A 26,249-nucleotide genomic window follows, 5' to 3' on the forward strand; every position below is an offset into this window, starting at 1 on the left:
GGTCACAGGCCGCAGCCAGCTGGAAAGCTGCCAGCCTCGTGGTCACGGGTGCCAGTGCCTGCGGCCGGCTGGAGGAGGGAATCCTGGGTCCCGGGTGTGGGGCCAAGGCAGAGGAGGTTAGGGGTGATCAAGCCAGCAGGGGAGCAGTTAGGGGCGATCAGGCTGGCAGGCAGAAGCAGTTAGGGGCAATGAGGCAGGCAGGCAGGTGAGTGGTTAGGAGCTAGTGGTCCTGGATTGTGAGAAGGATTGTACCGACTGCCTGTGGGATCGGGCCTAAACCGGCAGTCAGACATCCCCCGCAAAGGGTTCCAGATTGGAGAGGGTGCAGGCCTGGCTGAGGGACCCGTTCCCCGCCCCCCCCCCCACCCCCATGCACAAATTTCGTACACTGGGCCACTAGTATACATATATAAAATTACATGTAATTATGTATATAGTGAAGCAAAAATAAGAAAACCACAGCATAGACATTTTAGCACAGACTGTGATGATACTAGTGCTAATAAAGATAGCTCAAGTAAGCCAAAATCTATTTTGAAGGTAGCACAGTGACAAGAAAATGTGCAATTAAGAAAGCTCTGGGAGAGCTGTTCCTAATAGAGGTTTCTTTAAAAAGCTATTCCGTGGCCTTTCTTCTTTTAGCTGCTTATAGAAATCTGCATCAAAAAGGCCTTTTAAACTTCATTTCAGTGATGCTGATGGTATTGTCCCTTTTGCTTTGTTCCTAATAAAAGGCATAAACCCAAGTGTACCTATTCAATACAAAAGTTACACAATTATAATGTGCATTTTCTTATTTTAAATTCTATCCATTCTATAAAACTTTATATAGTACATGCTTTCACAAGGAATATAGAGCAGGTGGTCAGCAACTATTGTTTCCTTTTTTTAAAATTTTATTTATTATCGCCATTACCCTGCTAGCAACTGTATGGACAACGACTGAAGAGATAAGATTACTTCTAACTGAGGTTAAAGAACTTCTGTGTTTACTTCATGCCCCAGAGAGTTAGTTATTAGAGAATTTCAATTTCTGATAATACACTAATATGTAAAACTATTAAAGAATAGAGCCAACACAAATCAGTCTTCTCACAGTCCCTTACCATAAATCCTCAAAAAAAGTTTCACCCCATGGAACTTTTTTCTTTAACTTAACTGAAGATCACATGAAGGAACTTTAAAAGAAAAGCAACCTTAAGTAAGAATGGTTTGGAGGTAGAAATCTACCACAGATGGTCATTTTTAAATGTTTTCTATTTCTGAGATGTGTGGGTGGGTGTGACAACTTTTCTTTGGAATAAAAAAAATAATATAGAATATTGAGATAGATGATTTATGCAGACACCAAAAGCAACTTTTTAAAATTAGTAAGTTTTCAAAGATTTCAGATTACAATTAAACAGTGGAAATACTTCAAATTTAAATCACACTTCCCCCAAAGCTTCAATCCTAAACCAAGAATTTTAGACAAACCAAAGAGGAGTTAAGATGAACTGTTACAGCCTATCTAATCATTTAAAAGGATATTGATCAAATAGAACAGATGGTCTTAGGTGACCCTGCTAAGACCACCGGAAAACACAGATATTTACATTACGATTCATTAACAGTAGCAAAATTACAGTTATGAAGTAGCAATGAAAATAATTTTATGGTGGGGGGTCACCACAACATGAACTGTATTAAAGGGTCACGGCATTAGAAAGGTTGAGAACCACTGAAATAGAAACAAAAAGCTTCCATATTTTTCCTTCCAATTGAATATAGTAAATTTTCCTAAGTTAATTTGGTAAATCCAATCCAAATGAAAACATAAGGGAAATGGTCTGCTTAAACTTCCCCACATTATGAGTTTAGGGTCATGGTTTTCAAATTGATTAACATAGGAGCCCCCCTTGAAGGGGTTGGGACCATCCTGGGGGCCCCAGAGAATCACAGAAGAAACAAAGCATTGTTTTCTGATTTCTCTACTGGGATTCAGCACACAAGTACAGATCTTTATAAAAAAAAACAGAACAAAACAAAAAAACAACCGGCAACTAAAAAAGTATGAAAAATCACATTTACCTGGGCATATAGTGCATAGCCTTCAGCACACCTGGGAAATTTCTTTATGACCTCTTCAAACCCTTTCATAGCTGCTTGGATTTGTGAAGAATTGTTTCCTGTATATGCCTGGCGATACTGTTTAAAAAAAAATCAAAACAGGCCTGTTAAATCAAGTATTCAAAACTCATGGAACGTTAACATATTATAAAAGTTACACAAAATTACATAAATATTTCCAGAAAGGCAGGAGTTATACTAACATAATTTGCTGCATCTACAAGGGTTCCAAGGAAGCTCTGGTTGGTGTTGTTCAGTGGTTAGAGCACAGGTCCGTGCAAGGAGGGGTGATGGGTTCAATTCCCAGTCAAGGGCACATACCTGGATTGCAGGTTCAATCCCCAGCCCTGGTCAGGGCATGTATGGGAGGCAAGTAATTAGTGTGTCTTTCTCACATCAATGTCTCTCTCCTACCACCCCCACCCCATCTCTCTAAAAAGCAATGGAATCTTTGTGCATCGGGCTTCTAGTGTAAAAGATGTGTCTATCATTTTACTTTTCATCCAATGCCAGAGGTTTCCCCACTTTGTTTTCTCCAGCCTCCTTCATCTATCATCGATGAATTCCATGTAACCCACGTCTCCTTTTTTTATGATAATTATAAAGAAGGTGCAAAACCACCATTTTCTAAAGCATTTTCTCAGTCCATTGAGATTTTTTCCTGGCAATTGTCAGTTTGGCTCAAATAAATTCTCAAAAATTCTTACAGGTTTGGACGTTTCCTGTGGTTCACAAGAGCTATTGAAGTACCTCATTTCACTATAAATTGAATTATTTTACTTGGTTTTCAGTATTTCTGATTATTAATAGTTTTACAAAGGCGAGAAGAAATTGCAGTTAATGTGGTATCATGATTGCAGTTAGTTCCTCAAAATATTTTGTTCTCTGTACTAGTTTATGGTAGAGGAATAGGAAGAACAGTGCTATACAGGAGAGCACAAAAATCAGGAATAAACATCTATCAAGATGAACTCAAATAATACAATCAGAGAAATACAGAAACAGTATCTCAATAAATATATGTATACATTTCCTTCTCTAAACTAACTTGTTTTCCCCCTAGGTGTATCCTTTGGGGGAAAAAGAAAAAGATGATTTTATAGACAATGAGGGAAATAAAAATGATGTGTAGGAATATAAAAAGAAAGTAGAACCTACCAATGCAAAGCATTTCTGTGCTTGTGCCAGGGCAGACTCAGGTCTTAATCTAATACATTCATCAAAATCTGCCACTGCTTCTTCAACTTGATCAAGCAGTATTTTCAGCTAAGAAAAAACACACACACATAAATAAACACAACTCAAAATAATAAGTGCACCCACCCCCAGTTAAGTACGTACCGTCTTTTATCAAAACTCAGCATAATGCTAATAGCATATAGTAATTATTCAATATAGAATTACTTCCTAGAAACAATAAACTAGAAAATCTTGTAATTTTAAAGGAAAGCTTCTACAACTTAAAACTAGTGTCCAATTTCTTAAAAAGCACTAAAAACCCACCATTTTGCACTGCAATTTTGACCACTCTTAAGCAAGAAACCTTTTCTTCTAGAAAAGTAGACATTTCTGTACTTTCAAATTTCAAAGCAAATCAGATCATTCAATAATTACCTTTCAAATTAACCTTAAGATACTACCAGTAAGGATCAAAATGTCAGGAATTTTAAGAATGTCAACACTTCTTCAAACCCTTCAGACAGAAATATTAGGTACAATTCTCCATTAGAAAGAACTTCAGCTTTTCTGTTATTAAGTGGATAATCCATACTTTCTACCATAAAGCATTTCCACCAAGTCATGATAAACAAGCAGATTAAAAAGCCATGCTTTCCCCAGATGAGGCTAAAATTGGGAACTGTTTACTTCACTATATATATTTTTGCTAAAAACCAAATATGCAGATTGTAAATCTCCAATAAGATTTTTTTTTGGTACTGTTTGGATAGTCTAGGCTAAATACTTCTTGACAGCAAGAAGCCCACAAAAACCATGGCATTAATTCAAAATGCTCATTAAATGTTTTTAATGTTCTACTCATTGAAAACCTATGAACGGGAAACACCTGAAAAACAAACTTGACCTGGCAAGCCAATATCTGTAGCCTTCCTTTTCTTCTTTTTAATAAGTAAATACTTTAATAAGTAAATACTGATATTATAAGGACAAATGTTCAAGAGGGGACTGTGATAATTTGTTCAGAACTATCAGAATTGATATAAGAAAACTTTAAGACATTCTCAAATATGGGTATCAAATTCCTTAATCGGAGGTCAGAACTCTTGGTAAGAAAATAGATTTACCTGTCCTCGGTGATGATAAACATCTGCATTCTGAGGATCAATGTCAGCAGCCATGTTAAAATCCTGAGTGGATAGCAAAGGCTGTTGCTGTTGCATGTACATGCTGCCTCTTTTGATGAGTGCATTTGCTCGAAGCTACATGCCCCAAATGAGAAAAGGACATCATTACTACTTTATATTCCAATGTAGTTTAAAAACAAACAAACAACTGTATTGAGATATAATTCATATACCACAAAGCTCACTCATTTAAAGTCAGTTATTTTTAGTATATTTAGAGTTGTGCAACTATCACAACTATCTAACTCCAGAACCTCATCATGATCCCCAAAAGAAACTTTATACATATTAGCAGTCACTTCTCATTTCCTCTCTAATCCATCAATCTACTTTCTATTTCTATGAATTTGTATATTCTGGACATTTCATTAAAATGGAATAGTCTTTTGTGTCTGGCTTCTTTCACTAAGTATAATGTTTTCAAGGTTCATCTGTGTTACAGCATGTTATCAGTACTTCATGCTTTTTTATGGCTGAATATTATTCTGCTAGAGGCCCAATGCACAAAATTCATGCAAGAGTAGGCCTTCCTTCCTCCGGCTGTCTGGCACTGGCTTCCCTCACAGCCCCAGCTTTACGTGGAACGTCGTCCAGGACATCTGGTCTAATTAGCATATTATGCTTTTATTATTATAGATTATTATAGGTTGTATACCACTTTTCTTTATCAACTCATATCTTGATGGACATTTGAGCTGCTTCCACTTTTTGGCTATCATGAATAATGCTGCTATGAACATTCATGTACAAGCTTTTGTGCTGCCTTATATATTCAACTAGAGGCCCGGTGCATGAAACTTCGTGAACTGGAGGGGGCGTCCCTCAGCCCAGCCTGCCCCCTCTCACAGTCCGGGAGCCCTCAGGGGTGGGAGGTGACCCGGTCGGTGATCAGGGGAAGGTGATGCCCTATCACACCTCTGCTGCTGCCACTGCTGGCAGCGCAAGCCTTGGCTGGCCCTGGTTACCTGAGCCTTGGTTGGCTCTGGGCGGCCGCCATCCAAGGCTTGCCTGCGCCTCGGGCCAGCCCTGGGCGGCTGGGGGCTGAGGGTTCTGGGGGACTCTGGAGGCAGGCACGTGGAGTGACCGGGCCCGCCTGGGGACAGGCCCGACCTTGCCACGCTGCCCCGGTGGGGCTGAGGGGACTGGGTACTGCCATCTTGTGGCTGTGGGCACTGCCATCTTTGAGGGCGTGGCAGTAAATTAGCATATTCCCTCTTTATTGGCTGTGGGCACTGCCATCTTTGCGATGGCATGAAGTTAAATTAGCATATTCCCTCTTTATTAGATAGGATTATTATATAAGACTCTCTTGGGTATATGTCTAGGAGAGGAATTGCTGGGTCTTATGGTAATTCTTAAACTTATCAATAAACTCCAAAACTAATTTCCAAAAGGATTTTTACTATTTTACATTCTTGCCAGCAATGAATGACAGTTCCAATTTCTCTACACCCTCATCAATACTTTTCACTGTCCACTTTCTGACTATAGTCATCCTAGTGGGTGTAAAGTGAAATCTCATTGTGATTTGGATTTGAATTTCCTTAAGAGTTAATGAGGCTGAGCATCTTTTACTGTCCTTATTGGCCATTTTAATATACTAGAGGCCTGATGCACGAAATTCGTGCAAGGGCCTTGGCCCCAGCGGGCCCCCACCTACCGTGGCTTTTTCCGGAAGGAAGGACGTCTGGTCTAATTAGCATATTATGCTTTCATTAATATAGATTCTTTAGAGAAAATGTCTATTCAGAGCCTTCACCTGTTTTTAAATTGAATTGTTTTAGTAAGAAGAGTTCTTCATATATTCTGGATACAAACCCCTTATCAGATATAGAATTTTTATTTTCTCATATTCTGTGCAATGTGTTTTCTCTTTTTTGATGGCATCCTTTCAATCAAAGAAGTTTAAAATTTTGATGAACTCTTTTCTTTATTGCTGTTGCTTGGCTTTTGGTGTCATATCTAAGGAATCACCATATAATCCAAGGTAAAATGTCCTCCTATTTTTTTTTTCTTAGAGTTTTATACTTTTACCTCTTACATTTAGGTCTTTGATTCATTTGAGTTAATTTTTGTACTTGGCATATGATAGACATCATTACTACTTGCCATTCAAACAAAAAGTCATGATCATAATAAAGATACAGAGATCCCCAAAACTCTTTTTCAAACAAAATTACATGTCTTCCTGAATGAAATGAACAAGAATGCCCCCACATTTTAACAAGAACATCTAACAACATTAGTAATTAGTAGGAAAATCATTAGGAAATAAAATTAAAATTACTAGGGTATCTTCAGTTTTAAAATTTCATTTTAAAAGAAACTGTTAACAAATACTGTTACAACTACTTTTGTTTACAGAAAGTTTAGATATTTGTTGACAAATATTTAAGTCTTTATAACAACTTTTATACATGAATGACTTCTTTGCAGGTGGAAAAAGCCAGAGTTTACCTAATTTCATGAGGAAACAGGTCAGCATGAACAAACTGGTAAGGAAGCGTTAGCTGATGGCTAAGTTCTGTCATGTTATACTTAGTAGAGAGCTCTCAAGATTCAACAGACACCCCAATCTTAATTATGAAAATAACTACATACACATAAGAACACTTGGAAAATGAAAAGCTGTTCCAATGACACACTGCAAAACTTTTGTTATATTTTAATACCTATATCATATTTTTAGAACCTGTATTTTTCTTCCTGTTAAAACTAAAAAATTACTGGCATCATAATAAAATATTCCAGAATATATTATTAAATGTGTTTTGTTTTTAATTCCTTCATACTTTTTTTTTAAACATATTTTATTGATTTTTTACAGAGAGAAAGGGAAAGGGATAGAAAGCTAGAAACATCGATGAGAGAGAAACATCGACCAGCTGCCTCCTGCACACCCCCTACTGGGGATGTGCCTGCAAAAAAATGTACATGCCCTTGACCGGAATCGAACCTGGGACCTTTCAGTCCGCAGACCGACGCTCTATCCACTGAGCCAAACCGGTTTCGGCTAAATGTGTTTTTTATTAAATGCACTTTATAACCTTGTACTACCTATAGCATATTACTTACAGCATTACCTACCTACACCATTACCCTGACCAAATATAGTCCATTACATAGGCAATGCTACAAATAAGAGGTGAAGCTACCGAAAGCTATAGAAAAAATGTTTTCCCTTTCCTAGCTAAAAATAAACATCATTGATATTTATATTGCAGTTTCATTACACCAACTCAATCTTCATTAGGGGTAGTTCCTCCCAAAACAAAAGTAGCCTTCTGGAGAATGACAAGTGAAATGTCAAAATTTTGGCAAAACAGATCTAAAAACCTCATTTTTATTTATTAATTTTTGCACATGCACAAAAGCACATTTTTAAAACGTACCTTCACATTAGCTTCTTTCAAACTGATGACCTTGTCTAAATCTGGTTTAGCTGCGTTGGCATTGCCAATAAGCAGGTAGAAGGTAGCTCGTAGTAATAATGCTTCTGCCATGTATTTGCCTTGAGCATCTATTTCTTTTGAACATTCACTTATGATCTTATCATAGTTTTCTTCTTCCATGTATTGTTTGGCCTTTAAATATCCAGAACTGAAAATAAAAATGAATATAGGAAATCATTTACGAAGAGAGGATGAAATGCTAAAACTTGCCACATTTAGTAGACCCGAGTTAAGCAAATGTCCATTTCCCCTTAACGAGCTAGTCGGCCAGTGTGGGAAAGCAGCAGGGCAGGAGTCTTGATACAGACTGAGATTTTCTTGATGCCTTGAAGAATTTTTAAAAAGGAATCAGCAGAGTCAGTGGCAAAAACCTGCGGTTACTGCCAAGCTTCAACATTTAAACACGTGAAATGAAAAGGGCAAGTCTTATTCACTTTCTTCTGTGTGGCACGTTGATGGCATGCAACAGTTATTTTATGACTAACAGAAAGGATAGAGAAATCCTATATAATAAAAGGCTAATATGCAAATAGACCAAAGGGCGGAATGACCAGTCGCTATGACATGCACTGACCACCAGGGGGCAGATGCTCAATGCAGGAGTTGCCCCCTGGTGGTCAGTGTACTCCCATAGGGGAAGCGCTGCTCAGCCAGAAGCCGGGCTCACAGCTGGCAAGCACAGCAGGGGTGGCAGTCAGAAATCCCTTGAGGGCTCCCAGACTGCGAGAGGGTGCAGGCCAAGCTGAGTCCCCCTGCCACCCTCCAGTGCACAAATTTCATGCACCGGTACTCTAGTTGGAAATAAGTTAGCTCAGGGCCACAGAAGTCAAGGGAAGAGATGTGACCAAAGCTGTGCTTTGTAAAGATGAGCAAGGGAGCAAGACTAGAAGTGAGAAATATTTGCAGGGCTTTCATCCAGAAGTTGTGTTGTTTTACTTGTAAGAACAGACCTAGAAAGAATAGGTGGAAATATCAAAGAAGCAAATTTAAAGGTAGATTCTCCCATAAAAAGGACTTTAAAGACATCCTTCCCTACTTTTTAAAATTCAGTGACCACAATATCATTATTCATCTAAGATGATGACTATTATCAAGGGCACTTACAGGAGGGATTTCTTTGAATTGCAAAGGAATTTATAATAGATGAGCTTATAAGGGGTGTTATAAACATAAGATATTATAAATGAAAGTACATTTTCTCATTCCACTTGTTATATACTTTGAATAGAAAAAACTGGCAAATGAATTAAGAGTTGTTGGTCAAGCCTGGCTGGTGTGGCTCAGTGGTTGAACATTGACCTATGAACCAGGAGGTCAAGGTTTGATTCACAGTCAGGGAACATGCCTGGGATGCGTGCTCGATCCCCAGTGTTGGGCATGCAGAACAGAGCCAATCGATGATTCTCTCTCATCATCAATGTTTCTATCTCTCTCCCTCTCCGTTCCTCTCTGAAATCAATAAAAATATATTTTTTTAAAAAGTTGTTGGTCAAAATCTTACAAATTCTGTGCTAATAACCTTTCCTACAGTTACATTCTAAAACCCCCTTATACTCTAGTTTTGTTCCTCAGATCACCAGGCTAAGAAAACATAATTATTAAATCAGTATGGAAGTAATAATGGTTCCTAACTTATTGAGAACTTAAGTGCATGCTTACAAATATAACCTTTAAACTTCACAATAACCCTCAAAGGTAAATATTATCAGCCCCAGTTAAAAAATGATGAAGCTACGGTTCAGAGTAAAATGGAATTCAAAAACTTAGGCCCAATTACAGCTAGTGTTCTGGTGAGAGGTAGCTATGTCCTGCCACCTCTCAATATAGCTTTTAGAATAATGGTATTAACATTATTGTAGTTTTTCTGGGACAATGACCTTTTTCCTAAACAGAAGAGGAAATTATTGGCAACATTTTAAACATTTACTTCCCAACAACTATCTTCTGAAAAGACTGAGTATCAACTAAAATTTGAACATCTTAGTACCATTATGCATAGTATCTTCCTCCTTAAAAAGTGGCCAATAATGCTGGAAAAATTGGGAGATAGAAATGAAAAACGATCTCTATCCTGGACCCAGAGAGAATTATGATAAAGTGAAATAAGCCAGTCAGAGAGACAGTGCCATATGATTTCACTTACATATGGCATCTAATGAATAAAATAAACTAACAAACAAAACAGAAACAGACTCATAAAATACAGACAATAGACTGACAATGTTAGAAGGGAAGGGGGCTAGGAGGCCAGGTGAAAAAGGTAAAGGGATTAAGCAAAAACCAATAAATTCATAGACACAGACAACAGTATGGTGATTACCAGAGGGAAAGAGGAGTCGAAGGGGGTGTAGGGGGGAAAAATGGTGATGGAATGAGACTTGACTTGGGTGGTGAACATACAATACAATATATAGAGGATTTATCATAGAATTATAGATCAGAAATCTACATAATTTTATTAACCAGTAACCCCAATGAATTCAAATAAAATAAAAAGCTGGTTAAGAGACACTTAAAATATTTCCTTTTCTTCCAAATTCATTTAGAAATGTTATTTTGGTAACAATATTGTACCTTTTCCTGGAGAGGACAGCTAGCCTTAACATCAAAACACAAGTACCGATAAAGACAAATGGACAAACAGGCTAGATGGCTTATGTACTAGACTGTATCACTGATCTCCAGTTGTAAACATGGCATCCTATACTGTTCTCCATAAGAGCAAAGACAAGAAGCCTAGAAAATGGCATTTGTCCAGGCAAACAGAAAAAAACCTTGAAGAAAGTCATTTTTTGGTACTCCTAAGCATCTCAGTTTATAAATTATAAACTTCCCAACACTAAAACATTTGGATATTCAATTACATAATAATTTTCAAGTTAGTGTCCCTATTTGAATACAGCTGATCACCTCACTCACTGAGAATTCTCTTGACAATATCACCAGGACCCTAAAAGCAGGGCAAACTCCTGCCAGTAAAACCTTAAACCACCAGAGAAATAATTCTCAGGGTGTAATAGACACATATGAGAAGTACTTTTATTGTAACTATGCGATCAGGATATTTAATTTTTAATTTTTGGTTAGTCAGAGCCCCACTTAGGCACATAAAAAACAAAAACAAGCCCTAGCTGATTTGGCTCAGTGGGTGGAGTGTGAGCCTGTGGACTGAAGGATCCCAGGTTTGATTCTGCTCAAGGGCACATGCCCAGGTTGCGGGCCTGATTCCCCAGTGTGGGGAGTGCAGAAGGCAGCTGATCAATGGTTCTCTCTCATCTTTGATGTTTCCATCTCTCTCCCCCTTTCCCTTCCTCTCTGAAATCAGTAAAAATATATTTTTAAAAAACATACAAAACAAAAACAAAAAATCTCCCCCAGCCCAGCCCAGCGGTGTGGCTCAGAAGTTGAGTCGACCCATGAATCAGGTCACAGTTCGATTCCTGGACAGGGCTTGATTCATCTAAGATTCATCAGGGGACGTGCAGGAGGCAGCCAATCAATGATTCCCTCTCATCATTGATGTTTCTCTTCTCTCCATTCCTGTCTCTGAAATCATTGAAACATATTATAGAGGCCCGGTGCACAAAATTTGTGCACGGTGTGTGTGTGCGCGCACGCGCGTGCGCACACCCCCTCAGCCCAGCCTGCACCCTCTCCAATCTGGGAACCCCTCTCACAATCCAGGACTGCTGGCTCCCAACTGCTTGCCTGCCTGCCTTCCTGATTGCTCCTAACTGCTTCTGCCTGCCAGCCTGATCACCCCCTAACCACTCCCCTGCCAGTCTGATTGATGCCTAACTGCTCCCCTGCCAGCCTGATTGCCCCTAACTGCCCTGCCCTGCAGGCCTGGTCACCCCTAACTGCCCTCCCTTGCAGGCCTGGTCACCCCTAACTGTCCTCCCTTGCAGGCCTGGTCCCCCCCCAACTGCCCTCCCCTGCAGGCCTGGGTCCTCCCCCGCAACTGCCCTTCCCTGCAGGCCTGGTCACCCCCAACTTCCCTCCTCTGCCGGCCTGGTTACCCCTAACTGCCCGCCCCTGCAGGCTTGATCACCCCCAAATGCCCTCCCTTGCAGGCCTGGTCCCTCCCCCACTGTCCTCCCCTGCTGGCCATCTTGTGTCCACATGGGGGCAGCCATCTTGTGTGTTGGAGTGACAGTCAATTTGCATATTACTCTTTTATTAGATAGGATAGAGGCCTGGTGCACGGGTGGGGCCAGCTGGTTTGTCCCGAAGGGTGTACCAGATCAGGGAGGGGGTTCCCTTGGGATGTGAGGCAGCCTGGGTGAGGGGCCTATGGTGGTTTGCAGGCTGTCCATGCCCCCTGGCAACCCAAGCGGAGGCCCCAGTATCTGGGATTTATTTATCTTCTATAATTGAAACTTAGTAGCCGTGAGCGGAGGCCAGGGCCAGCCAGAGTGGGCAGGAAGCTTGGCTTCCTCCATTACCGGGGAAACCCAAGCCTCCTGCTTGCTCCGTGTCCACAGACATCCTGATTGGGTTAATTTGCATACTCACTCCTGATTGGCTTGTGGGTGTAGCAGATGTACAGTCAATTTGCATGTTTCTCTTTTATTAGTGTAGATATATACATATATACAAAATCTCCCCCAAAACAATAAGCAGATACTACACTTAACACACTTACTTTTCTTTCACTTCTAAAACCTCCCCTTCCTTGTCTTTATCTTCATCAGACTTCTCTCCTTTAAGCATGGGCTGAGAAATTATATCATCCGTGAAAGAACTGAAGTAAGATTTGATAAACTGTGGAGATGGCATCAGAGGTTCACGATTCTGAAATTCAATCATGTTTAAATACATCAAAATGAGAAAACACAAACCAAAAAAGCAGATACATTTATACAACACTGAGAATGACATAAAAATTGGAATCCCTTTTTTAAATAACTGAGGAATATTAGGTTCCATACCATAGGACAGCAGAAAATGGTAAAGCTGTCAGCCCTAGCTGTTCAAAGCAGGTTTTAAGTGAGAACATTTCCCCTCTCCAAAGATGTAAAATGTTAAGAAATCTTAGAATCATTCATTAGCCAAGCCAGCGTGGCTCCGTGGTTGAACATCGACCTATGAATCAGGAGGTGGTTCAACTCAGGGCATATGCCCCAGTTGTGGGCTTGATCCCCAGTTTAGGGCATTCAGGAGGCAGCCTATCAATGATTCTCTCTCATCATTTTTGTTTCTATCTCCCTCTCCCTTCTCCTTTCCTCTCTGAAATAAATAAATACACACACACACACACACACACACACACACACACACACACTAGGTGTACCGGTTAATAATGCAGATTTTGTAATCAAATATAATTTTCAAGAGAAACATCAAAAGTGCTTTATTCAAAGTAATGTCCATCATTAGCTACACATTTCCCCTATCTTTCAGGTAATTTGTGGATATCATCCCGATAGAACTTTTCTTGTTTTGAGGCAAACCATTCAGAGGCCCAATTTTCCACTTCTTCGTACGTTTTGAAGTGCTGCTCAGAAAGTGCGTGTGACATCCATTGGAACAAGTGGTAATCTTAAGGAGCAAGGTCTGGTGAATATGGCAGGTGGGTTAATACTTCCCAGGCAAGATCTTTTAACGTGTCTTTATATAGTTTTGAAGTGTGTGATGATGCATCATCATGAAGGAAAATTACTTTGTCGTGTCTTCTGGCCCATTCTGGTCATTTCACAATCAAAACGTGGTTCAAATTGATTACTTGTTATCTGCAGCAATCAGTATTAACGGTTTCACCTGGTTTTAGAAGCTCATAATACACACCTTCCTGATCCCACCAAACTCAGAGAATTGTCTTCTTTTTGAAGCGATTTGGCCTTGCAGTCGATGTTGATGGTTGACCTGGATCAACCCATGATTTTGTGCCTTTGGGATTCTCAAAATAAATGCACTTCATCGCCAGTCACAATTCAATGCAAAAAAGACTTTCTTTCGTGCCATTGAAGCAACATTTTACTGATGACTTTTCGGTTTTCCATTTGTCTTTCATTCAGTTGATGTGGCACCCATTTTCCTTCCTTTAAAATCTTTCCCTTTGCTTGTAAATGATCAGAAATTGTTTGCTGAGCAACGTTTAATCTTTCTGCAAATTGTTTTTGAGTCTGACATGCATCTTCATCCAATAAATGTAATTGTTGATCTTCAAACTTTTTCAGTTAACCTGGACGTTCTTTGTCTTTCACTTTGAAATCATCACTTTTAGAGCATTTAAACCAGCGTTCACAAGTATCCTGAGATGGAGCATGGCCACCATAAGCTTCCCGAAGTATACATTAAATTTCAGTAGCACTTTTCTTCAAAATAAAGTAATGAATTAAAACTCCTGCAAATGCTCTTTTTTTTGGCACGAAATTCAACATTTTTAAGTGTAAAAATACCTATGACGTTAACACCTTCAGCAAATTTGACATATGAAGTTTTGAAGCTTGTTGTCAATACAACAAAATAGCATACATATCAAATCGCATATATATCAATATATGTGTGACTCCATCTATTGAAAAAAATCCACATTATTAACTGGTACACCTAATATATATACACCATTCACTAAAAGTAAAAGAAGGTAAAATCTGGAATCCAGGAGGCAAATAACTGCTGAGTTAAAATGACATCCTTCTGGTCCCTGTCCTAGAAGACTAGCATCTCAGTTCACCACTCAAGACCATGTCTTACAAATGCATTGACATGTAAAGCCCACATCCCATGGGCCTTCATCTGTCCTCTGTACTGCATCTGAATATCTCCATTGGAGTTAAGTGCCAATTGAAAGCCAGCATGAGATCACATTTCCTGTTTAAGTTATTGCTTTTTGGCATGGTAAACTCACTCATAATCACATAATTATAGTAGCATTTTGTTTTTCCGTATAGTACAACTAAGATGATAAAGTTTTAAAGGTAGAGAGAAGAGGAAGTAACAGCCAAAGGGCTCTCATAATATATATTGGATCCTTTATGTACAAAATTCAACCAAAAAAAATTTTAAATGAAAATATAGTATTTAAAAATGTATATCAAATATCATTGTTATTTTGGTAGATTTTTTTGAGAACATATTTTTATTATTGATTTCAGAGAAGGAGAGGGAGAAAGAGATAGAAACATCAATGATCATTGATTGGCTGCCTCCTGCATGCTACAAACTGGGAGTCGAGCCCACAACCCAGGCATATGCATTGACTGAGAATCGAACTGTGACCTCCTGGTTCATAGGTCGATGCTTAACCACTGAGCCATGCCAGCTGGGCTATTTTGATAGATTTAATGTCTGTGTGTGAAGGAGAAAAATAAGGAATCTGCCTATGTAAGCAGGTGATCTAATCTAGGATAGATGAGATTGGGAAAGAAGAAAACTAAATAGGGAATCAAAGGGAAAAACCATACCTTTGCTCTCTCTCTCTCTGGGGGAGAGACTTAGTATGTCTTAATTTAGGATTATACAAATAAATATTTAAGTCAAATGGTAATCCATTAAGTGACAAATATGCCCAATATCAGTATTTCACTAAAGATTTCGAGTAGAAATATGTAGTGATGATCATTTACCATTTTAGGGGTAAAGCTTAAATAGAAATTTAAATAGCACTTATTGGAGGCCGAGAAATAATGTCTTTTAGTTTTCTATTTCAGAGTAGACAAGAAACTATCACCACCTCCCTGTCTTTCCCAGGGATACAAATTTAAAATAAAAACAATGTTACAATTAATAGACTTAAGTATCAAAGGAACAAGATGTAAATTCTAGCTCGGCCACTTATTAGCTTACTAGAGGCCTGGTGCACGAAATTTGTGCACGGGGGGGGGGGGGGGGGGACGGCGGCGATGTCCCGCAGCCCAGCCTGCACCCTTTCCAATCTAGGATCCCTCTCACAATCTGGGACTGCTGGCTCCCAACCACTCACCTGCCTGCCTGCCTGCCTGCCCCTAACTGCTTTTGTCTGCCAGCCTGATCACCCCCTAACCACTCCCCTGATCAACGCCTAACTGCTCTCCTTCCAACCTGATCATCCCTAACTGCCCTCCCCTGCTGGCCCGGTCGCCTGTAACTGCCCTTCCCTGCTGGCATTCTTGTGACCACATGTGTGAGGGCGTAACGGTCAATTTGCATATTGCCTCTTTATTATATAGGACGTGACCTTGCACCTGCCATTTTCAATTTTCTCATCTCTAAAATGGCAATAAAATCCTTGCCTTATTTATCTTAGAGGGTTGTTGTAAAAATCAAAACAATAATATGAAGTATTTTATGATTTACAAAGTGATATACAAACAGATTGGAAAATATACCTGGAAAATGATATGGAGTCTATGTAAATGTCGGTTAACTTGTATTTTCTTACCACCCTTCAATTCAATCAGTCCAATTCCTTAACAATAATCCTACCTTATAATAGAGAAACATGCAAATTGACCGCACCTCCACTATGCCCACGATTGGGCCGGCGGGAGGCTGGGAGGCGGGACTCCGGGTGGCCTACCCGGCTGTTGAGAAGATCAAGATGGCGGCGCCCAGTCCTCTTAGTTCGGGGGTTCCTGGGGCTATCGGCAACCGGGGGGGCATGGCCGGGCCCATCCCGCCGCTGCTGGGGGTCCCTGGGGCGATCGGCAACTTGGGGAGGCGTGGCCGGGCCCATCCCGCCGCTCCCGGGGGTCCCTGGGGCGATCGGCAACTTGGGGGGGCGTGGCCGGGCCCATCCCGCCGCTCCCGGGGGTCCCTGGGGCGATCGGCAACCTGGGGGGGCGTGGCCGGGAGATCAGCAACCTCGGTGGCGTAGCCAGCCCATCCAGCCTCTCCCAGGTCCCTGGGAAGATTGCAGGCATGTGGTTGCTGAGACCCAGACCAGGCCTCTGGCCACAGATTCATAGCTTTGCGGAGATCTAGGGCAGGGATCTGCCTCATCTGCAGAGAGACAGAGGTTCTGCAGTGCCCCCAAGACGTGGGTGGGCCCAGCCAGGGATCAAGGGGCATGGAAGGACTCCTGGCAGAGGGCCAGGACCCTCACCCCTGAGGCGGGGGTTGAGGGGTGGTGCCACCTCAGTGGAGGGGTGCTGCACTGCAGGGTACTGGACTGACTGATGTGATTCAGAGAAGCTCCCAGTGCTAATGGGCCTCGCTCAGGCGGCCTTCACACTTCAGAGGCAGTGACTCCTGCTCCTGCCTTGACCCAAAAGCAAGCTCGCTACACCCTGCCCCATAGCAGAGCATGCCTAGGCAGTGAGTGGGAAGCCTTCCACCTGCTTCGGAGAAGGGTGGGCAGTAAAGAATGGGGGGAGAGGAAACAATGTGGAGCATCCGCAATGAAGAGGTGCTTGAGAAAGAGGCTCGGAAGCCTGACTGGAAGGTTTGTTCTGTTTGTTGGGCCGCTGCCCCTTAGGAAACGCAAAGAGCATGGCTCTGAGGGCTTCCTGTGTGCTGAATCAAGTTCCACAGCCAACTGGAATTGGCCTCAGTTTCCTGGTCTGTAAAATGGATGAAGCGTGTCCCAGTGCCTTCACTGAGCTTTGATGGCCAATTGAGATACTATATAAAGAAAATGAGGGAAGAAGTGAGAAAGAAAAGGAAGGACAAGCAACACAAAAGAAAGACTGAAAGGAACCTGTAAACCCATTGTCACTTAAATAGGGAATATAGTCAATAGTGTTGTAATGATGGTATGATGCCAGGTGGGTACTAGAAATATCGGGGAACACTTTGTAAAGTATATGATTGTCTAACCACTATTCTGTAACTAATATAAAACCTAAAACCAATACAAAATAATGTTGAATGTAAAGAAATGAAAATTGGAGTGAAATTTTTATAAATTTCAAAGTTTAAATAAAAGCTGTAAAGGAAGGAAGGGGAGAATAAAAAGTGTTTTTCATTTTGCCACTTCATTAAAAAGACAGTTGTCTTTATATGGTGCTTTTATACTTTTCTAAGTCATTATCTCATTTTAATTTCCGGGCAACTTAAAGACAAGATAAGTATTCCCTCCACTATTCAAAGAAAGGAAATCTTGGTGTCTGGTCCTAATGATTCAATCGTCAAGCCCTTATTGTAAAGCAGGGTTAGTAAAATTTTCTGTGCAGGGTCATATCTATACTAATAAAAGCCTTGGGGGTGATCAGGCCAGCAGGGGAGGGTATTTGGGGGCAACCAGGCCCGCAGAGGAGCAGTTAGGGGGCAATCAGGCCAGCAAGGAAGCAGTTAGGGGGCAATCAGGCAGGTAGGTGAGCGGTTAGGAGCCAGCGGTCCCAGATTGTGAGAGGGATGTCCAACTGCAGGTTTAGGCCCGATTCCACAGGGATCGGGCCTAAACCTGCAGTTGGACATCCCCCGAGGGGTCCCATATTAGAGAGGGTGCAAGCTGGGCTGAGGGACACCCTCCCCAGTGCACGAATTTCGTGCACCGGGCCTCTAGTCTATAATAATAAAAGGGTAATATGCTAATTAGACCAGATGTCCTTCTGGAAGTCATTCCGGACATCCTTCCTGACGAAGCTGGGGCTGGAGGGAAGCCAGCCCGGGTCCTGGTGCTGGAGGGAAGCCGGTGCCAGCAGCCAGGGGAAGGAAGGCTTACTCTTGCACAAATTTTTGTGCATCAGGCCTCTAGTATTATGTAAGTAAACACAAAAAAAACAGATTCCTTTAAGATCCCATTTGTATTTTACAGTGTTTTGAGGAATACCAGTTCCATGAAGTGCTCAACGAGAGACAAAGGATCATTACTTTAAAGAGACTGAGAACCACTACATCTATATTCCTCTTAGAGATTCATAACTCATCTGAGCACATGGAAGTCCTGCCATGAAGGAACCTGTTTTAACTCAGCTAATATTTGAAAATGGCAAGTTAAAAAAATACATAGCTTGTTAAAATGAATTTTTTTTTAAAAAGAACAACAAGTTATTATTAAAGAGAAAAGGAACAATTGTTAAATTACTGACATTTAGCAGAAAATCTCTAGGGATATTTAGTGATGACTGTGGTACTCCCACAGTACTCTACTCATATCCTTCCCTGGCACTTCACCATATGATGCCTATTGCACTTATCATGGTTTCCCTCACTAAACTAATTCCGTAAGGGCAAGGACCAGTCTTTGTATCCACCCTTCTAAAATGCCCACCATAGAACTTTGGTCAATAAATGTTTCTTGAATTAAACTATCTATTACTGAGTGCTTAAAACTAATAACCACTTATACACTGCAACTTTAAAAACTTTAATGATATAAAACGGGAATTGGCAATTTTTTTCTGTAAAAGGCCCGAGAGTAAATATTTAGTCAATATTTGTGACAGCCTCTGTCACAACTACTCAACTCTACTGTGCAGCTTAAAAGCAGCCAAAAATAATGTGTGAGCAGCTGAGTTCCAAGTAAAACATCTATCTATGTATACAAAGAGGAAGTATGCAAATTAGGCCAGGACGCCGTAATGGGTCATGACCAGACAGGAGGAGGTTGCGCACGCAGGTGAGGCCCAGAGCGGAGACTGAGGCCGGCCCCCAGAGCCGGAGCACACGTGAACAGGGACAGAGGGGCCGGCCTCCCAGAGCCGGAGCACACGTGAACAGGGACAGAGGGGCCGGCCTCCCAGAGCCGGAGCACACATGAACAGGGACAGAGGGGCCGGCCCCCCGGAGCCGGAGCACACACGGACAGGGACAGAGGGGCCGGCCCGCAGCCTCCACGGCCCAGCACAGCCTGGAGAGCAGACAGCGGGCCTGCCTCCCGCGAAAGCAGCGCGGCTCCCGCAGAAGCGGCAGGCGGCCTACTGCACGCAGTATCATGCGATGGGCTTCTACTTATTTATAAAAACAAATGGCAGATGGGATCTGGCCTGTGGGCCATTTGACAATTCCTAATATAGACAAATTCTTTCAATGTTCTCCAGGTACAATATTGGACACAGCCTACATTCTTATTTAAAAAAAGAAAAGCCACAAAAACCCAAGTTAAAAGGAAAAATAAATATAATCCAGATCTAATTGCAGTTATCTTTACCATCATGCCCAAGTTTAAACAATATATATTAGAAATGACCACTCACAATGTATACTCACCCTCTATTAACCAACTCAGATTAATTTACCTTGTATTTTTCTTTGGCTTTCTCTTTTCCAAGAAGTTTAAGAACTTTATCAGCTAACAGCATGCTTTGTTGATTTTGGAACCCTTCTAATATACACACAGCAGTGACGTCTAGAAATAATAGAAAAACAAAGTATGAAATTATTGTGAAGATGATTAGCAGCATCAAATGGGCACAGTCTTACCACAGAAAGCCAAACTAAATTCATGGCTTTATGTAGCTATCAATTTCATTTCCAATAAATTGATTCCTAAACTTTATTTTATATATTCTATGACCAAACTCAAAGCTCAGAAAGTCACTCCACTTCTATAAGATTCACTTTCCTCACCTGGGAAGTGAAAGAGACTGTAGTGCATGATTTGTGATGTTTCTCACTGCACTAACATTTTACATAGCAAATAAAATGAGGAATTCAGGAGCATTCTCTTAGGGCCAGTAACTATAGGTAAATTAACATAATGAGGCGCTCTCACATCTGGTCTTTTTTATAGGCCTCAGAGTTATTTCTTATTTCCAGAGCCATCTTGCCAGGGCTCTCAATGAAATATACTTCAAAATACCATTTTTATCTGGTCATGCCATAGTTCCAAGATACATTGGTTTGTAATTTAAAAGATCAGTGATTCCTTAATCTCTCAACTTTAAAAGTACTAAAACAATGGCTGTTCCCGTTTTCTGAACTCAGCTTCTTACAATTCCAAATCCTTCCTTCTCCAAAGAAGTCTTCCTGCTGTTATGCTCCCAAAAGCCTGGCTAGTGCCAGTATCAATGTCTTTTTTCCAATCCCATTTTTCCTATTAAAATCCATTTAACCTCCTCTTTATAAATTATCTATCAATTTGATTCCATTCAAAACTCAGGAGACTCTATCCAAAGCAACACACTTCTACTTACCACCAAAGTTCATGATAACATAAAACTTCAAATTTTTCTAAAATGTTCTGTAAACCACTCTCACTTTGGTAATCCAGGTTTTCAATAAATAAAACGGCACTTTTCTTTTAGATAATAATGCTTTAAAAAATAATTATGGCCCTAGCCGGTCTGGCTCAGTGGAGAGAGCATCAGCCTGTGGACTGAAGAGTCCCAGATTCAATTCTGGTTAAGGGCATATGCCTGGGCTGCCAGCTCAATCCCCAGTAGGGGGCATGCAAGAGGCAGCTGATCAATGATTCTCTCTCATCATTGATGTTTCTCTCTTTCTCCCTCTCCTTTCCTCTCTGAAATCAATAAAAATAAATTTAAAAAAATAATAATAATTATGGCTAGCCCAGCAGGTGTGGCTCAGTGGTTGAGCGTCAACCCATGAACCCAGGAGGTAATGGTTCAATACCCAGTCAGGGCACATGTCTGGGTTGCGGGCTCAGTTCCCAGTAGTGGGTGTGCATGATGATTCTCTCTCCCCCCCCTCTCCTTCCTCTCTCTGAAATCAATAATATATATATATATATACACACACACACACACACACACACACACACACACACACACACATATTAAACAAATAATAATTATGGTTAAATCTTCTGAGTGTTTATGGTTTTAATTGTGTAAGATTTAAATGTGCAGTGGAAAACAATTTTAGATGGTAGAAATTACACTTTGGTTTAGCTCCACGTCACCCAGAAGAATGTACTTTAAAACGCAGTGGTCTAGCCCTGGCCGGTTTGGCTCAGTGGATAGAGCATCAGCCTGCGAACTGAAAGGTCCCAGGTTCAATTCAAGTCAAGGAGCACATGCCCGGGTTGTGGGCTCGATCCCCAGTGGCGGACTTGCAGGAGGCACCCGAGCCATGATTCTCTCTCATCATGGATATTGCTCTCTCTCTCTCCCTCTTCCTTCCTCTCTGAAATCAATAAAAACCAACAGAAATATATTATATAAACAAACAAACAAAAAACCCAGTGGTCTATACTATAATTGAAATTTTGGTACCAGAATATTTACAGTATTTACTAAGAATGGCATCTTCACTTCACATGCTATGTCCCAATTATATAATTTCTAATTGGGTATAAAATAATGTTTGAAAAATACTGAGGACAAAAAAAAAGTTTTTTTTTAATGAGTCATTTTAAAATTATTTCAGATTTATATAAGATATTAACTGAAAACATGTAGAATCTTAGAAAAACTATCACTTATTAAAACCTCTTTCCTGATTTTTTACTCATGGAATTACACTGATGCTCATTAGTTGCCAAGTTTAAAATGTGTACTGTATTAAATCTGAATCATAATATTCATTTAATTCCATACTTGAACAGAGACAATATCAAATATCAGCTATCTCAGTTTAAACCAGAAAACAAAGTCTCAATTTGGAAAGAGTTCAACTTCTAAATACAAGTGATTTTTCTACTCACAGGCAGAGTTTCACATAAATTTTACCAATGATTACAAAACCATTCATTTTCATATGGAAACACAAAAATATCCTCACCTTCTAAACATTCTTTCTTATTGTCTAGCTTCTCGTGGGCTTTTGCACGTCTAAAGAGAGCTTTCACATATTTGGGATTAAGTTCAACAGCCTTTGTACAATCTTGTGCCACCTCTTTCCATTTTTGCTGCAATTGAAAGTATTTTTTAAAAGTCACACTAAAGCATTGTTTGACAGAAATCAGTTTTCCAAACTTAACAGGCTGAATGTTAAGAGTCCGACAATAGAAAAAAGTATTTTCAATACATATAAAGAATATTTATAGCTCATAAAAATATCTGTAATAAAGATAAGCAAGGACACACAGAAGGCCGAGAGAGACATATGAAAACATGCTCAAAGTCACTAATCATCTGAGAGATGCAAATCAAAATGACAATGAGGTACCATCTCACACCTGTCAGAATGGCTATCATCAACAAATGACAAGCGCTGGAGAGGATGTGGAGAAAAAGGAACCCTCATGCACTGCTGATGGGAATGCAGACTGGTGCAGCCACTGTGGAAGACAGTGTGGAGTTTCCTCAAAAAATTAAAAAAGGAACTCCCATTTGACCTAGTGATCCCACTTCTAGGAATATATCCCAAGAAACCAGAAACACCAATCAGAAAAGATATATGCACCCCTATGTTCATAGCAGCACAATTTACAATAGCTAAGATTTGGAAACAGCCTAAGTGGCCCTCAACAGATGAGTGGATTAAAAATTATGGTACATTTACACAATGGAATACTACACTGCTGTAAAAAAAGAAGGAACTTTTACCATTTGCAACAGCATGGGTGGAACTGGAGAGCATTATGCTAAGCGAAATAAGCCAGTCGGAGAAAGATAAATATCACATGACCTCACTCATTTGTGGGATATAATGATCAATATAAACTGATGAACAAAAATAGATCCAGAGACAAGGGGCAGGGGAGGGGGGGTTAGAGAGCAACCAAAGGACTTGTATGCATGCTTATTAGCATAACCAATGGACACAGACACTGGGGTGGTAGGGGCTTGCCCTTGGGGTGGGAGTGGATGGGGGGGTGTCAACAGGGAAAAAGGAGACATGTAATACTTTAAACAATAATAATTTTTAAAAAAGATAAGCAAACTGATTAGTAAAAATACTAGGCAAAGGACATACTTAGGCCAACTTTCTACCACCAAATCTACAAACCTACCTGCATCTATGTGCCCATATCATCTTCTTCTTCCTGCCTGTTAGAAATGAGGAAGCACCATTCTTTATCAAAGGCCAACCCTCCACTTATGGATCTGTACTCTCTCCATTTTAGGGACTCCACTCTGTTAGCCATTCTATCTCTCCATCAATCTGACCCCTCTATTATTCCTATGAGCATCTTTTAAAAACCCTCCATTGATTCCATAAATCCTGCAGCTTTTATCCCATTCTTCAGCTCCTCTTTACTGCCAAACTCCAAAGAGTTGCCCCTCTATCTGATTTCACCTACCTCACTGGCTGCTCCTTCATAATTTCCTTCACTAAATTCTCGCTCTCTATCTGATCTCTGCATGCTGGAATATTCAAGGCCTCATCTCTCTCCCTAGGTGATCACCTCTATTGTCCTAAAATTATATAACACCTAAAATTAGAAGATTCCCAAGTATATTGCTTTAGCCCAAACCACTCTCCTAAAATAGACATTTCTCAAGTCAACTATGTACTTAGCTGTCTCATGCCTTCCCCAACCCACTGTTATTAAAATTCCGGCTTCTCTTCACCCTTCACATCCAATGCTGTTGGGTTTCAGCTTTCCTTCATGGCTCATCTAGGCTACTACAACATCCTTAGTTGGTCTCCCTGCCTCCACTCTTGCCTCCCTCCAATATAGTCTTGACAGAATGGCAAAAGCAACAGATGATATTCCTGCTCTACTTAAAACCCTTAAATATTTCCCACTATACTCAGCATCAAATCCAAACTCCTCACCACTACAAGGCTTTGCTTGATCTGGCCTCTGCTATTTCTCCCAATTTCATCTCTCTATATTCCAGGATCCTTTATACCTCATTAATCACACCAAACTCTTTCCTGCCTCAAATTACACATAGCATTTCCACTATTTCTAACACTCTCTTCCCTACTTTTCTATGCACCAATTCCATCTCCCATCATTCCTCTATTATAGAATCATTTGTCTTTCAAAGCATTTAGCAAAATGTCATTTAGTAGTTCATTGTTTAGCTATAAAGTCTATGCATAATTGTTTGCTTTTATATAGACCCAGCTCCTGCCATAGTAACCTTCCATATATGACACAGTCAATTAAATTTGGTTGAACAAATAAACGCAGAGAATACAAATGCCCAATAAGCATAGAAAAGGATGGTTAACTTCAACATCTCAAAAACTGCAGTAATGAGACAGTATTTTTCTTCTATAGGAGTGGCAAATATTATTAAAACCGATAACCAGCCTGGCCAGTGTGGCTCAGTGATTGAGTGTCGACATATGAACCAGGAGGTCACAGTTTGATTTCCAGTCAGGGCACATGCCTGGTTTGTGGGTTTGATCTCCAATAGGGGACATGTAGGAGGCAGCCATTTGATGATCTCTCTCCTCATTGATGTTTCTCTCTCCTTCTCTGAAATCAATAAAAACATATTAAATTAAAAAAAGAGTGATAGTCAGCAAGAATACTGGAAATCAAGCATGCTCACGTTATTGTTGAAAATAGATATTGATGCTATCTTTTTATATTTTAATTTCTAGAATTTTATCTCCCAAAAGTATGCATAAAAATTTATCCAAATGTTCAATAGTGAGATGTTTTCCACCGTAAAGTCATACAGCTACTACATACAGCCTTTAAAAAAAATGAAACAGATCTACATATGTTATGAAAAGCTGTACAAGATATAGTGGCAACTGAAAAAATATGTTGCAAACAATATATGTAATAGGAACTCATCTTTGGTCTTTATTATTTTTACTTTTTAATTTACCGATTTGAGAGAAAGAAATGACTTGCTATTCCACTTATTTATGCATTCACTGACTGACTCTTATATGTACCCTGACCAAGGATCGAACCCACAACCTTGGCGTATCAGGGCGATGTTCTAACCAATTGACCTACCCAGCCAGGGCCTCCCCTGCCCCCAACCCTCACTTTTGCTACTACATATATTGAGACAAAAAGTTTAAGAAATAGCCTCAAACTGTTGAGGAGAATAGTGTCACCAGAAACTTAAGTTTTCTGTATTGTCTAATTTTATAAAATGGGATATATAACTTTGGATTACATTTTTAACAAGCAAAACTAAAATTTGTTCTTAAAAAACTTATGTAATTAAAGGATATAAAAACAAAATAAAAATCCTTTAACTTCAAGACTTCAAAAAAGTTATTAGATTTATTTAACTGGCATTATCCGAAACATAATAAAAATAAAGAGAAACAAAAATAACAGAAAAAACAAACTAGGATACCTACCAACTGTTCAAAGGCAGCGGCTCTGTTTTGATAAAATGTGGAAAGGTCAACATTCTTCTCCGTAGGGCACAGACTGATCGCCTCTGTATAGCAATGAATAGCTTGTTCATATTTCCCTGCTTTAAAGTATTTGTTGCCTTTGTTCTTGGCTGCTTGGGCTCTATCAAGAGAGTTCTAAAACGAGAGGAAACAATTATTAAATACTTATCAATAGTCAGGAATAGATTCAGATCACAGTGCTTAAATGATATGCTGACAGAAGAAAAACAGGAAGGTGTTCAGAATGGTCCTTTACCTGAATGGTGCAAGTCGCTTCACATAATTA

General features: G+C 40.1%; 1 protein-coding gene across 1 annotated transcript in view; it reads right to left on the bottom strand.

Moving 5' to 3' along the window:
* The window catches only part of TOMM70 (translocase of outer mitochondrial membrane 70), a 48,831-nt gene that overhangs the window by 6,804 nt on the left and 15,778 nt on the right, over positions 1 to 26,249 (bottom strand). Inside the window, exons 2-9 of the mRNA XM_079767103.1 lie at positions 25,925 to 26,098; positions 22,475 to 22,601; positions 20,029 to 20,138; positions 12,570 to 12,718; positions 7,865 to 8,072; positions 4,413 to 4,547; positions 3,268 to 3,375; positions 2,071 to 2,187 (exon numbers count right to left, since the gene is read on the bottom strand). Coding sequence (XP_079623229.1) covers positions 2,071 to 2,187; positions 3,268 to 3,375; positions 4,413 to 4,547; positions 7,865 to 8,072; positions 12,570 to 12,718; positions 20,029 to 20,138; positions 22,475 to 22,601; positions 25,925 to 26,098 — 1,128 coding nt within the window. The remainder of the gene's footprint in view (positions 1 to 2,070; positions 2,188 to 3,267; positions 3,376 to 4,412; positions 4,548 to 7,864; positions 8,073 to 12,569; positions 12,719 to 20,028; positions 20,139 to 22,474; positions 22,602 to 25,924; positions 26,099 to 26,249) is intronic.

Source organism: Cnephaeus nilssonii, assembly GCF_951640355.1.
Source record: "Cnephaeus nilssonii genome assembly, chromosome: 3".
Taxonomy (NCBI): Eukaryota; Metazoa; Chordata; class Mammalia; order Chiroptera; family Vespertilionidae; genus Cnephaeus; species Cnephaeus nilssonii.